The sequence below is a fragment of the Nannospalax galili genome, unplaced genomic scaffold (assembly GCF_000622305.1).
Source record: "Nannospalax galili isolate Female #2095 unplaced genomic scaffold, S.galili_v1.0 scaffold944, whole genome shotgun sequence".
Lineage (NCBI taxonomy): Eukaryota > Metazoa > Chordata > Mammalia > Rodentia > Spalacidae > Nannospalax > Nannospalax galili.
In genome coordinates, this window is record NW_008352899.1 from 2,583,970 (window position 1) to 2,597,527 (window position 13,558).

The 13,558-nt window shown below is 45.5% G+C and overlaps 1 protein-coding gene and 1 non-coding gene across 2 annotated transcripts; one reads left to right on the forward strand and one right to left on the reverse strand.

The window, feature by feature from the left end:
• Positions 1 to 5,556: 5,556 nt before the first annotated feature.
• LOC115067179 lies at positions 5,557 to 5,667 on the reverse strand. The gene has a single exon (XR_003846617.1). It is a non-coding gene; the product is annotated as a U6 spliceosomal RNA (small nuclear RNA).
• Positions 5,668 to 9,132: 3,465 nt separating this feature from the next.
• On the forward strand, positions 9,133 to 13,160 carry Ndufs5 (NADH:ubiquinone oxidoreductase subunit S5). The gene is made up of 3 exons (XM_008850233.3): positions 9,133 to 9,288; positions 10,841 to 11,058; positions 12,945 to 13,160. Exons 2-3 carry the CDS (start codon positions 10,843 to 10,845, stop codon positions 13,047 to 13,049), a joined length of 321 nt encoding a protein of 106 aa, XP_008848455.1. The 5' UTR covers positions 9,133 to 9,288; positions 10,841 to 10,842; the 3' UTR covers positions 13,050 to 13,160.
• The last annotated feature ends 398 nt before the right edge of the window (positions 13,161 to 13,558 follow it).

The window sequence follows — 13,558 nt, forward strand, 5'->3', positions numbered from 1 at the left end:
TTGAACTCACAGAGATCTGCCTGCCTCTGCCTCCCAAGTGCTGGGACTACAGGCATGTGCCACCACACCTGGTGTTTTTTGTTGTTTTTTTTTTTAAATGTGTTACATGTATGTGAATGTACTGTGTTGTGCGGTGCCTGTGGAGAAGAGAGGGCTTTGAATCCTCTGGAACTGGAATTGTGGATGGTTGTTAGCCACTGTGTGGGTGCTGGGATTTGAACCCAGGACTTCTGCAAGAGCAGTCAATGCTCTTAACCACTGAGCCATCTCTCCAGCCCCACAGTCATAGTTTAAAGTTTCTGTTTTGTTTGGTTGGTTTTTGTTATTGTTTTGTCTTGTCTTTTTGAGACAGAGTCTCCCTGTAGCCCCTAAAGATTTATTTTTAATTCTGTGATTGTCTCTGTGTGGGTATGTGCATGTGAGTGCAGGTGTCCACAGACGCCAGAGGTATCAGATCCCCCCAAAGCTGGAGTTAGAATTGTGAGCTGCCTGATGTGGATGCTGGGAACCAAACTCTGGTTCTCTATAAAAGTTTTGTACACACTTAACCACTGAGCCATTTCTCCAGCCCATACTCATTATTTTTCAGTACAAGAAATAGTTTACATAAATTGGACAAGGTGGCTCATGCCTATAAGCCTAAACCCTGGGTGAAAAAAATATAGGAGGGTCCTTCAAGTTCAAGGCCGACCTATTTTACATAGTGAATTCTAGACCAGACAGAACTATTTACCTCTATCTCCAAAAACGGAGGAAACAAGCTAGGAATCGTGTTGCATGCCTTTAATCCCAGCACTTAGGGGGCAGAGGCCGGGGGAATCTCTGTGAGTTCAAAGCCAGCCTGGTCTACAAAGGGAGTTCCAGGCCAGCTGGGGCTATAGAGAGACCTTGTCTCAGAAAAGACAAAAAAAAAAAAAATGGTACCTGAATGCCCAAATTAGACCATCAGACTTCTGAGGTGTCCTGCATACATATCATAGCCCTTCATTTTGTGCTTTTATATCATATAATGCACTTAATGTGTCTTTGTGACTCTTCACTACACTGAGCTCTTTATCACCATGACCTATTATCTCTTGTCTCTTAAGTGATGAGTGGCTAGCTCAAGTATGTGGCTGTTGCTCAGTGTGCTAACCCTGAAACTCCCCTTTACTCTCAGATCAGATACTTGTAAAAGCCTAGGCCATCCAACCAAGGTAAGAGAGCCTTTACGCCAGAGAAGTTCACAGTCTAGTGAACAGACATGTAATAAAATCCCTGCTTTGTTAAGTGTTGTGTGCCTTAGAGAGCAGGGTGTTTCCTAGGGAAGGCTTCTCAGCCCTGGCTGGTTCCCTGCAGCTAGTTTAATTACCTACTCTTAGGAATGCTGACTGGGTAATAAAGCTATGCTGATTTATGAAACCAGCCTCCATTGTGTTAATTTATGATGAGAATGTCAGGTGTAGTGGACTGCCTCTTGTCCTTTACCAGTGTGTTCATGTATGATCATACCACTTAGGAAGCCTAATTAAAGTCAAAAGGCAGATTCGTATATCAAGATGAGAGGAGGCTTTGTTTTCTGAGACAGTCTCATGTAACCCTGGGTGTCCTCAAACTCCCTATGTAGCCAAAGGTGACCTTGAACTTCTGGTCCTCCTGCCTCCACCTCCTAAGTGCTGATTACAGATGTGTATCACCACACCTGGTTTTGCACAGTGCTAGGGATTGAACCCAGGGTCTGGCACATGTTAGGCAGGCATTCCACCCCTAGTTCCCCACCCTATAGGGGAGTTTTAAGGGTGGAATGTTTATCAAGTAACCTCTACCATCATAAGCCTAAAGGCCCTCATTTCCAGTTCACTTTGCTTTAATGATTCCTCGTTCATTGTTCAACTTGATAATTCCTCCATCTACAAATGAAGCTCAGTCAGTCTAGTGTCTATTATATTCGAGGTTAATTTGCCTCTCTGTTAGGTCTATTGTACAGCTCAGTTACCAGGTTAAGGGTGGAGAGTATTTCGAACATCAAAGTCTGCCATGATCCTCTGGCTACCCACTTGTTTATTCAGATCTGCATAACAGTGGTGTAAGATCCAGATCTAAATAAAGTTGCCAATGTGCTATTAATAAATTATAGACAGTCATCTGTAGAAGAATGACTAAGGGTTATGTGAACATGCCCAGGACTGAAGTCCTGTGAGAGGACATCCAGGGGGACATTAGATGGCCCTGCCCCACCAATGAAGTCCAGATACTTGGTGTTCAGATAGCAGCTGAATTTTGTTCAAAGAGGTTGGGCTGGGGCCTTTGATCAGTCATGGCAACAGAGGTCTTGCAACCTTATTGTCCAGTAGATGAAGGCAAGGGGCTCAGGCTTGCCTGTCTAGACATAATGAAGTCCTTTGCTGTCATTACACACTCCCAAGGAAGCACTGTGGATGATGGGTAGGGGCTAGAGAGATGGCTCAGAGTTTAAGAGCACTGGTTGCTCTTGTAGAGGACCAGGGTTCAGTTCCCAGCACCCACAAGGCAGCTAACAACTCCAGTTCCAGGAGATTCAATGCTCTTCTGGCTCCCACAGGCATTGCACAGCACAAGTACACTGACATGCAGGCAAAACACTCATACACATAAAAATAAATTTTGGAAATTTGAAAAAAAATGATGTGGGGTAACGTATAAAAACTGAAGTGGGGAGCTGGAGAGATGGCTTGATGGGTGAGAGCACTGGCTACTCTTACAGAAGAACTGGCTTCAATCCCCAGCACCCACATGGTGACTGACAACCGTCTATCACTCCAGTTCCAGGGGATCCAACACCCTCCTCTGACCTCCAAAGGCATTGCACGACATGGGTGTATGTACACACATGCAGCCAATACACTGATAACACATAAAATCATAATTTTTTTTTTTTTGTCATTTTGAGATAGGGGACTCCCTGTATCCCCAGCTGGCCTGGAACTCACTATGTAGACCAGGCTGACTTGGATCTCACAGAGATCCACCTGCCTCTGCTTCCCATATGCTGGGACTAAAGGTGTAGGCCACCATGCCCAACTTATAAATAAAATATTTTAAAGAACTGAAGGAACTAAACTTGGGACTTAGGAAACTGCTGGGGTGAATAAGCTTTCCTAATTTCTCCATGTGAATCTTTTGTGTGCCTTCTCTGTGTGGTGGTTCCTGTGCCTGTTTCCTGTAATACCCCCTTCCTGTGAACGACATTCCAGTTTGAATAACCCCTGCTTTCTTCTGGTCAGCAGTTTGAATTTCCCAAAGTCAGCTTTCTTTTCTGTAGCCCTAGCTGGCCTGGAACTCACTTTGTAAACCAAGCTGACCTTGAACTCACAGAGATCCACCTGCCTCTGCCTCCCGAGTGCTGGGATTAAAGGCCTGTGCCACCACAGCCAGCTCCCAAAGTCAGTTTCTTAAAGTCAATACCACTAATACCATTCCTGCATGACCTAGTTTAACCTTAACACTACCTGGCCCTCTACCCAACGTGGTAAAAACCCTAGCCTATGAGAGAAGTTTGCTTTCTTGCTTTCTCTGATGAGAGCCCTTCTCAGGTTTATTCATAAAGAAACCTGTTCCCATGACTTGTGGAGCCATCTTTCTCTTCTTGTATGTCTCAAGAAAGAGAAAGAGATGGGCTGGTGAAATAGCAGTTAAGAGCACTGGCTGCTCTTGAAGAGGAACCAGGTTCAGTTCCCAGCACCCCCATGGTGGCTAACAACTGTCCTTAACTGCAGTGCTAAGGGATAGACAACCTCTTCTGACCTCCAAAGGTATTACACACCACAGGTGCACTTATATATAGGCAATATACTCATACACACAAAAGTAATTTTAAAATATCTTTTTACAAAAAGAAGAGAAATAAAAAAACACAAACCACCATTAATCCCAGCACTTGAGAGGCAGAGGCAGGTGAATATCTGTGAGTTCAAGGCCAGCCTGGTCTGCATACAAAGTTCCAGGCCAACTGGGGCTTCAGGGAAACCCTGTCTCAATTTGATAAATAACCCCAGGGTTACCTGCCTAAGTGACTGGGAATATGATACCACCAAGATACAAGAAAAGCAGGGGTAGCAGGAGGTGTAGGTCAGTGGTAGAACACATACTTAGCATATGAGGCTCTCGGTTCTAGCCCCAGGTTTACAAGAAAATGTAAAGGAGGGGTGGTTCTGAAAGGATGGTATCAGTACCTTCCCCCTAGCTAGACCTTTGTAAGCAAGAACCATGATTTACCAATTGCATAATCTACTGCCAGACATACATTGTTCAGAAAATTCTAGTGGAAATGAAAGTGATTTCATGTGGGGCATTCATCTGAAGGAGTGGAGATGGAGTAAGTTGGAGTGCTTGAAAGAAACTAGCAGGTTATGGACCTTAGGAATTTTCTCCAGAATGGGTGATCCTTGGCCTTGGAAGAGGTTCACTCATTGGAGGGAAAACAAACAAAACCCACAAAAATCCTAAAACAAACTCATGCTACATAGCTGTAATCCCAGCACTTGGAAGGCTGAGGCAGGATTGCAAATTCTAAGTCAGCCTAGTGAGATCCTGTCTGGCAGGGGGGACTGGATGTTGAGACAAAGCAGGGATTGAGCTTGAAAAGGGGTAACATGGAAATAGTGTCATTCCAGAGGAATCAAAAGGTAGAAGGCAGGACTATTCATGGATCAGCAAGGTCTTATTTGGGGCTTTGGACAGTGAGACTGGAAAACCTGAAAGGCTTGACTAAACTTCTTTTCTTGGGATAGGGTCTCATAAAGCCCAGGCTGAACTTGAACTCATTTATAAATGTGCACTACCATACCTGGCTGTAAACACTTGATAAGCCACCACTTAAAAGGGGAAAAATATTGGGGTTTAACTCAAACCCCAAATAAATATTTTTTACAAGCTATTTGTATGTACAACTGCAGTAATGTGTGCTACATAAAAATTTTACCTAATAAAGACATTTGTTTCTTTAAAGTAAATTTTCTATTTTATTTTCATGGAAGATGGTTTTTCTTCTGTCCTTGTGAAGTCAGGTCTTTACATGGGCTTTGGTGGAGGTGATGGGTCAGCCCCAGCAGGTCTAAGTAGTGGTGGGGGGTGTTCGGTGTTTCCCAGCTTCAACAGATGGGTTCCGGACCACCTTGCTATGAATGGCACAGCTCACGCAGTAAAGCAGCTTGATATAGAGCTTGGGAAGCACATAAGCATCAAAGACACTTCTGAAATGTCCCTGACAGCGGGAGGCCTCTACTATATTCGGAATAATGAACTTTTTTTTAACGTGTATGCGTATGCGTGTATTGCCTGAATGCATGTAAGTGCACCCGTGCCCATAATGCCCTCAGAGGAGAGAAGAGGCTGTTGGATCCCCTGGAACTGGAATTACAGTTGTTAGCTGCCATGTGGGTGCTGGGATTCCAACCCGGGTCTTCTGCAAGAACAGCAAGTGTTCTTAACCCCTGAGCCATCTCTCCAGCCCAGAATAATGAATTTCTTAATGGTTTTGGCCTTAGGCACACACTGGGCACAGTTCGTGCAGGGCACATGGCCTCGGCCCTTTCTGGAAAAAATATGAACCACTTCACGAATTTGCCTGTCATCCTTGCGTAGGGGCTATGCTAATTAATCTTCTCTATATGGTTCCAATTTTAGTATATGTGCTGCCGAAGCGAGCACACAGGTTTGTTTTTGAGATAGAGTCTGTAGCAGCCCAAGTTGGACTCAAACTTCTTGTGTTACCAGGATGACCTTGAACTCCTGATCCTACTGCTTTTGTCTCCCAAGTACTAGGGATTTTAATTTTTTTAAAGACTTATTTCTACTTGTGTGTCTGTGAGTGCATGAGAGTGTGGGTGCCCATGGAGGCCAGAGGTGTTAGATCCCTTGGGGCTCCAGTTACAAGTGGTTATGAACTTCCCAATGTAGGCATTGGAGAATCAAACTTTGGTCCTCTGGAAAAAGCAGTAGGTGCTCTTAGCTCCTGAGCCATCTCTCCAGCCCAATCAGACAAAAAAAAAAAAAAAAAAATTTGTAGTCTTTTTGAGATAGGGTCTCCCTGTAGCCGCAGCTGTCCTAGAACTCACTATGTTCTAGGCTGTCCTCGAATTCACAGAGATCTGTCTGCCTCTACCTCTGCTGGAACTAAAGACGTGTCTAAAGACCAGACTAAAGCACACCCAGCCTATTCAGACAAATTTTTTTGATGTGTCTATTAGTTTTTCCTGCATGTATGTAAGTGTACCACATGCATTCAATGCCCACAGAGGCCGGAAGAAAGTGTCAGATCCCCTGGAACTGGAGTTATGGACAGTTGTTAGCAGCCATGTGGGTGCTGGGAATCAAATCTGGGACTTCTGGAAGAACAGCCAGTGTTCTTAACCACTGAGCCATCTCTCCAGCTCCCAATCAAGACTGATTTTTCTAAAAAACAAAAGTAGGAGCCGGGCGTTGGTGGTACACACCTTTAATCCCAGCACTCAGGAAGAAGAGGCAGGTGGATCTCTGTGAGTTCAAGGCCAGCCTGGTCTACATAGTTCCAGGACAGCTGGGGCTACAGGGAGACCCTGTCTCAAAAAAGACCAAAAAAAAAAAAAAAATAGGGTGGGGAGGGGCAAGAGTGTGCTACAGGGCTGGAGAGATGGCTCAGCAGTTAAGAGCACTGGCTCCTCTTGCAGGAGACCAGGGTTCAAATCTCAGCATCCACATGGCAGTTAACAACCATCTGTAATTCCAATTCCAGGGGATCCGACATCTTCTTCTGACCTCCGAGGGCACTGATCAACTCAGGTGTACTTACATACATACATGCAGGCATAACACTCATACACATAAAATAAAAAATAAAGTTTTTTCTTAAAAAAAAGAGTGCTTGCTACATAATCATAAGGGTGGGAATTCAAATCCCAGCACCCAGGTAACAAGCAGCGTTTCTCAGGCATACCTGTGACCCCAGCTCCAAAGGGGACAGAGACAGAGGAGGATCTCTGGAATTGCTTACTTCCAGCCTAGCCAAGAAACAGTGGGCCTAGGTCACGAAGAGACCCTGTCTCAAAGAACTAAGCCAAAAATGACAGGACACTCAACAACTTCTGACCTCCATGTGGGCTCATAGCTCATGTGTTCAGACCTGTACACACATGCACATACACTCACACAGATGTATACACATAAACACAAATAATTTAACTAGAGCTGGGGTTGAGTGAAGTAGTGCAGCCTTTAATCCCAGAACTCTGGGTGGAAACAGGAGGATCAGAAAGTTGTTTAGGGTCATCTTCAGGTGTTTTGTTTTGTTTTTGGTCTTTTTGAAACGGTCTCCCTGTAGCCCCAGCTGGCCTGGAACTCACTATGCAGACCAGACTGGTCTTGAACTCACAGAGATCCACCTGCCTCTGCCTCCTGAGTGCTGGGACTAAAGGCATGTACCATCACACCCGGCTTCCGTTGTTTTCTTAACTTATTCCTAAGTATCCTCACACGAACATTTACCTCCACCACCGTTCTCCCCACAAACATAAGACTTCAGAAAGGGAGTGGGGACTGGAGCAAGTTGGAATCCTTGAATGAAACCAAGTTGTGACCTTAGGAATTTATCCAGAAGCAGTGATTCTCGGATTTGCTTATTTATTTATTTATTTATTTATTTATTTATTTATTTATTTATTTATTTATTTTATGAGACAGGCTCTCGCTATGTAGCCCAGGCTGGTCTTGAACTCGAAGGCATCCTCCTGTCTCAGCCTCCTGAGTTATGAAATCAAAAGCCATGTGCCATTTGCAAACCAGAAGCTGATACATGAAAGAACTGTGACTACCTCAGAGTGCTTTTTTTTCTATGTACCAGCCACAGCCTCAGCTCTTTATGTGTAACTGAGTCCATATAGAAACTCTATAGCTATTTTTTTTTTTGAGACAGGGTCTCCCTGTAGCCCCAGCTGACCTGGAACTCACTATGTAGACCACGCCAGCCTTGAACTCATAGAGATCCACCTGCCTCTGCCTCCTGAGTGCTGGGATTAAAGGCCTGCACCACCACACCTAGCTTCTTTTTCATTTTTTATGTTCCATAACATAATGCGTGCTATATAATATATTGTGTAGCTGTCCAGTGAGAATTGTTAGAACAGAAAAAGGAGTTTAAAGAAATAAGAACCAGAGCCAGGCCTGCAATAGGCAAGGAATATGTCCTCTTTAATCAGGAGAATATAGCAAAAGCCAGTGCTGTCCATGGATACAGACATCTGCAAAGCCAAGCAGAGCAATTTGGATTTATATATGAACCCTGCTGAACGCATCTGTAGGAATTTGTTCGGTGTCTGGTGTCAGTGTCCTTGCGGTACTTGAGGGTCTTCTTCCTCAGGCTTTTTTCTCAGGATGAGCTAGTACAGCAGGTTGACTCTGCAAACAGTCTCTGTAGTGATCAGTTGATAAGGCCAGGCCACCAGAGCAGGCTATGGCACAGCAGGAATTAACAAGTCTCTGTCAGCCAGGGAAGTGACTAGTTAATAAGACCTGATCAAAGGCCAAGCCTCCAATTTGGGCCGTGTGGCTACCTTGAGGAATTTATGTCTTTATGGCTTCCTTTAAGGAAGCTTATGGCTCTCTTGCAAGTTACACATACTATCAGGAATAAATGAGCATGTTCATTCATTTTCCTCATCAGTCAGGAGAACCCTTCCTTAATCAATGTTCTCCAAGCCCCTGGACATACAGTAGCGATTGACTCCAGAGACACGCCGATCTCGTTCCATCAAAGCCCACTGATACGGAAATCGAGCGACTCTTTTTTTTCCTTGCCCCGGTTGGTGAACTTGTGGATGTACGTAGTGGCCGCTATGGGGAGCATCAGGCACACGCCCTTGATGGCGAAGCCTGGGTACCGTGAAACACAACTGAAACCCTAACTTTCGGCTCCTCGAAGGTGACCCGGTTTTACCACCTTTCCCAGTGAGCCCCGCAGCAGGACGAGAAAAATGGCTATTATATTTCTTAACTAAAGGGTAAACAGGTACGGTGAGGTTAACAAACCTAGTGACACAAATTTGCCCCCAAGCTGAGCCCGCTAAGTACAGGCAGCTTATCAGCTGTCAACGGCTCTAGCCCCGGAGGACAGTGGGTGCGCAGGCGCAGACCGCTGGGGCTGGTTTACACGGTTTCCGGCAGGAGGAAGGTCGGCTCGCGGCGTCGCGCTGCAAACGTCGCGCGGCGGGCGTCCTTTACGGCAGGCTTCTGCCCTCTTCCTGGAGCCGGCGGTCCTGACCTACGTCCAGGTCGTCGTCGCGGCACCGCGGTGGGACGGTAGGCGCTGCTGTGTGCGCGGTGGTTAGGGGTCTTCGCTCAGGCGTCTGACAGCTTCCTCCCGCTAGGGTGGCCGTGTTTTCTGCCTGCCCAGGCCCCGTCACTCCACAGCAACGTCCCCCGCTGTCCCTTGCGGTCAGCCCGTCCTTCTGCCCAACTCGGACTCTGGCCCGGGTTTTCCGACCCGACGTCCACTCTTAGTCCAGCTCGCGGAGCTCCTGCGGCACGTCGTTCCCCATCCTCCGACAGGCACTTTGCCTTCTTTCCCCCGTCATGCACTCTGCGCTGCGCATTCTGGGGCCTCAGTGTCCCTAGACGTGCCCAGCACCCGGCAGTTAACGCCGGTCGCCCCTCTTCTTTGGCAGATCCTTAACTCGTCGTAAAGGCACTTTCAAATGTCCTGGAGTCCCTTGGGGCCGTCTTCCTTCGAACTCCGTGTGGGTCTCTAACTGTTCTTTGCCGCATTACTGCCTATAACGCAGTTACACAGTATATGAGCAAAAGAATGGGAAGAAACTTGAGAAATTGACCATTAAGTTTATGCATGCACAATGATACTGGTGTGGACTTTCCAATCGTCTTAAAAAAGATTAAAATTTTTTCATTATACGTGTATGTTTGCCTGCTTGTATGAATGTGCACCACGTGGGTGACTGGTGCCTGCGAAGGCCAGAAGAGGGCGTCAGTCCCCTGGAACCTGAGTTACAGATGGTTGTGGCTGCTATGTGGGTCCTGGGAACCAAACCTGGGTCTTCTGCAGGAGCAGCAAATGCTTTTAATAAATCAGTTCTCCAACACCCCTCCTTCCATTCTTAAGCAGTTTTTCCTATGGGTATTATTGTTTTTTCTCTGAATCAACATTATGCATTTTATTTGTCTCCCTGTTAGCCCCAGCTGTCCTGGAACTCATTATCTAGACCAGGCTGGCCTTGAACTCATAGAGATCCCCCAGCCTCTGCCTCCCAAGTGCCGGGACTACAGGCGTGCACCACCACACCCGGCCTATTTATTGTTTTTTATAATAAAATATTTCAGTATTTTATGACTGTATTGCCTGCATGTATGCAAATGCACCGGTGTTGCACAATGCCCAAGGAGGTCAGACGAGTGAATTCCCCTGGAACTGGAATTATGGATGGTTGTTAGGCACCATGTGGGTACTGTGATTCAAACCTAGGTACTCTGCAAGAGCAGTTAGTGCTCTTAATCACTGAGCCATGTCTCCAGCCCCCATAAGTTTTTCTTAAAGCCCCGAAATGGCTTATCTATAGTAAATTAGAAGAACCTACCTAATGCAAAATTTGGTAATTCCAGCACTGGGGAGGCAGAGGCAGGAGAATCAGAAGTTCAAGGCCTTCCTTGACTACATAGTGAGTTGGTCTAGTCTGGACTACACGATACCCTGTCTCCAAAAATGATAAAGTTTGGTGAGAAGATATTGCGGCGGTAGGACCTTATGAATTAGCTATCTCATGATTGGCTTGTTCTTCTTAGAACTATCTCATTTGATTGCCTCTTGTGGCATTCTAATTTTCTCTATATTCTGTTTCAGCCATGCCTTTCTTGGATGTGCAGAAAAGGCTGGGCATTAGCCTGGATCAGCACTTGACAACCCCAAGTGCTCAACAGCCCTTCAGGATTCCTTCTCGGTGCCATGCCTTTGAAAAAGAATGGATAGAATGTGCCCACGGAATCGGCGGTACCCGGGCTCAGAAAGAGTGCAAGATAGAATATGAAGATTTCGAAGAGTGTGTTCTTCGCCACAAAACGGTGAGGAAAGAATGGAGATGGGAGCTAAATCACTTCCCTACTGTGTGTCGTGCTCCTCTCCCCCAGTCAATCACTGTTTGTTTGGTTTTTGTTTTTGTTTTTTTTTTTCCGTAGTTCTGGGGTTGAACACAGGGCTCTGCACATGTCAGACATGTATTCTGCCACTGAGCTATATCTCTAGTCTCTTGGGCTACACGGAAATGGTTTGTTTTGTGTGTGTGTATGGTTTTTCTGAGTCTATGTAGCCCTGGCTGGCCTGGAACTCATCTGTACCCAAGGATAGGCTCAAACTCATAGAGGTCAGCCTTTCCTGTTATTTCCATAATAAGTTAAGTGCCTTTGGATATGAGGAGGGCGTATTCTTCCTCATCTCCCAATTTTTTCTTAGCTTGTACCTTGTTGTAAAAAACTGCATGTGTGCTGGGTGTGGTGGACACCTTTAATCCAAACACTTCAGAGGCAGAGGCAAACAGATCTCTGTGAGATCCAAGCCTGCCTGGTCTAAATAAGGAGTTCCTGGCCAACTGGGGTTACAGGGAGGTCCTGTCTCGAATGAATGAATGAATGAATGAATGAATGAATGAATGAATGAATGGAGTGAGTTCCTGGCCAACTGGGGCTACAGGGAGATCCTGTCTCAATAAATGAATGAATGAATGAATGAATGAGAGAGAGAGAGAGAGAGAGAGAAGATTCATGAGCTACTTACTGGAGCATATATCATAACAGAAACTATTCTAAGTGCTAAGAATATAGCAGTAAACAAAAAAGACAGTCCCTGACTTCATGGGACTTACCTACAATGTATTATTTCTCAGAATAGTCCTGTCAGGAGTTACTGTTATTTTCTTCATTATGCAGTTAAAATTGAGGGGGCTTGAATGGAGGAATGACAGAAAAAGAAGTAAAATACAGTTTGTCTGGTGATAGTGTGATGAAGAAAGAGAATGAAAAGTATTAGGGTGGGAGTTAGGTAGATGTTGCTAACATCGGAGAAGAGACCACCATTAGAAGACATTGAGTAGAGGATTAAGCCACATGGATATGAAGGAAAAATATTCAGGCAGAGGAAACAGCAAGTGCAAGTGAGCTAGAATGAGAGCCAGGAAAAACACACTAAGAAACAGAATAGAGGGGCTGGAGAGATGGCTCAGTGGTTAAGAGCACTTGCTGCTCTTCCAGAGGACCCGAGTTTGGTTCCTAGCACCCATATCAGATAGTTCACAACTGCCTAGAACTCCAGCTCCAGGAGATCCAATACCCTCCTCTGACTTCTGAGGGAATCCATACATGCAGCATACACACACTCTTCCAGAACATCTAAGTTCACTTCATAGCACCCATGTCAAGTGGTTCACAACTCCCTATAACTCCAGCCCCCAGGGAATCTAGTGCCCTTTTCTGTGGGTACCTGCAGAGACACACACATATACATAACTAAATAATAATAATAATTTTATTTTTAAACAGGTAGGGACTGGAGAAATGGCATAGCAGACCTGAGTCTAATTCCCAGCACCTACATGGCAGCTCACAACTATCTAATTCCAGTTCCAGAAGATCTGACACCTTCTTATAGCCTTCAGGCATCAGGCATACATATGATACACATATTTATATGTAGGCAAAACACTCATAAGATAAACATAAGTAAATCTTTTTAAGATAGACTTCAGGGCTAGGGGCAGCATTTACCTAGCCTGTACAAGGCCCTGAGTTCAGTCCTTGGGACAGAAATTTTTTTTGCAAGGTAGACTTCCTCTCACACAGAACCTCTTAAAAGGATTCCAGAGTTTAACACAGTGAAACCCAAGTCTAGCTGTCGCTCCAGTCCTTGCTTTCTGGTGCTTATTTCCTTTTACCTTAATGCTTTTTTCCCTTGACAGATGAAGCGCATAGGTGACATCAAGAGACAGCGGGATAAGCTAATCAAAGAGGGGAAGTACACCCCTCCACCTCACCACTTGGGCAAGGGGGAGCCCAGGCCCTGAGCAGAGCAGCTGCCAACGGTTGGAGGCTGCTTTTCATGGTCCCTTTTCACTGGAAAGAATGTTCAATGGAATGTCATCAAAATGTGTGAAAATAAAGCGTTCTCCATCTTATTTGTTGTGTTTTCTCCTTCAACCTCATGAGTCCTGGGATTATATCATAGGCAGGAGCTACCAGGCCCAACTCACAAGGTTTTTGAGTTTTTTTGTTTGTCTCCATGTAGCCCCAGCTGGTCTGGTACTTGCTACGAAGACCAGGCTGGCCTCAATCTCACAGAGATCCACCTGCCTCTGTGTCTGCCTCCCAAGTGCTGGGACTAAAGGAGACATGAGCCCAGCAACCAAAGTTATTTTTTACATTTAGAAAAATGCCTGGACCTGGACCTTAAAAGTTATTTAGCTGGATGTGGTGACATATGCCTTTAATTCCACTACTTGAGAGGCAGAGGCAGGTGGATCTCTGCGAGATCCCAGCCAGTATATAAGTTTCAGTGAGCCACCATGTCCAACTC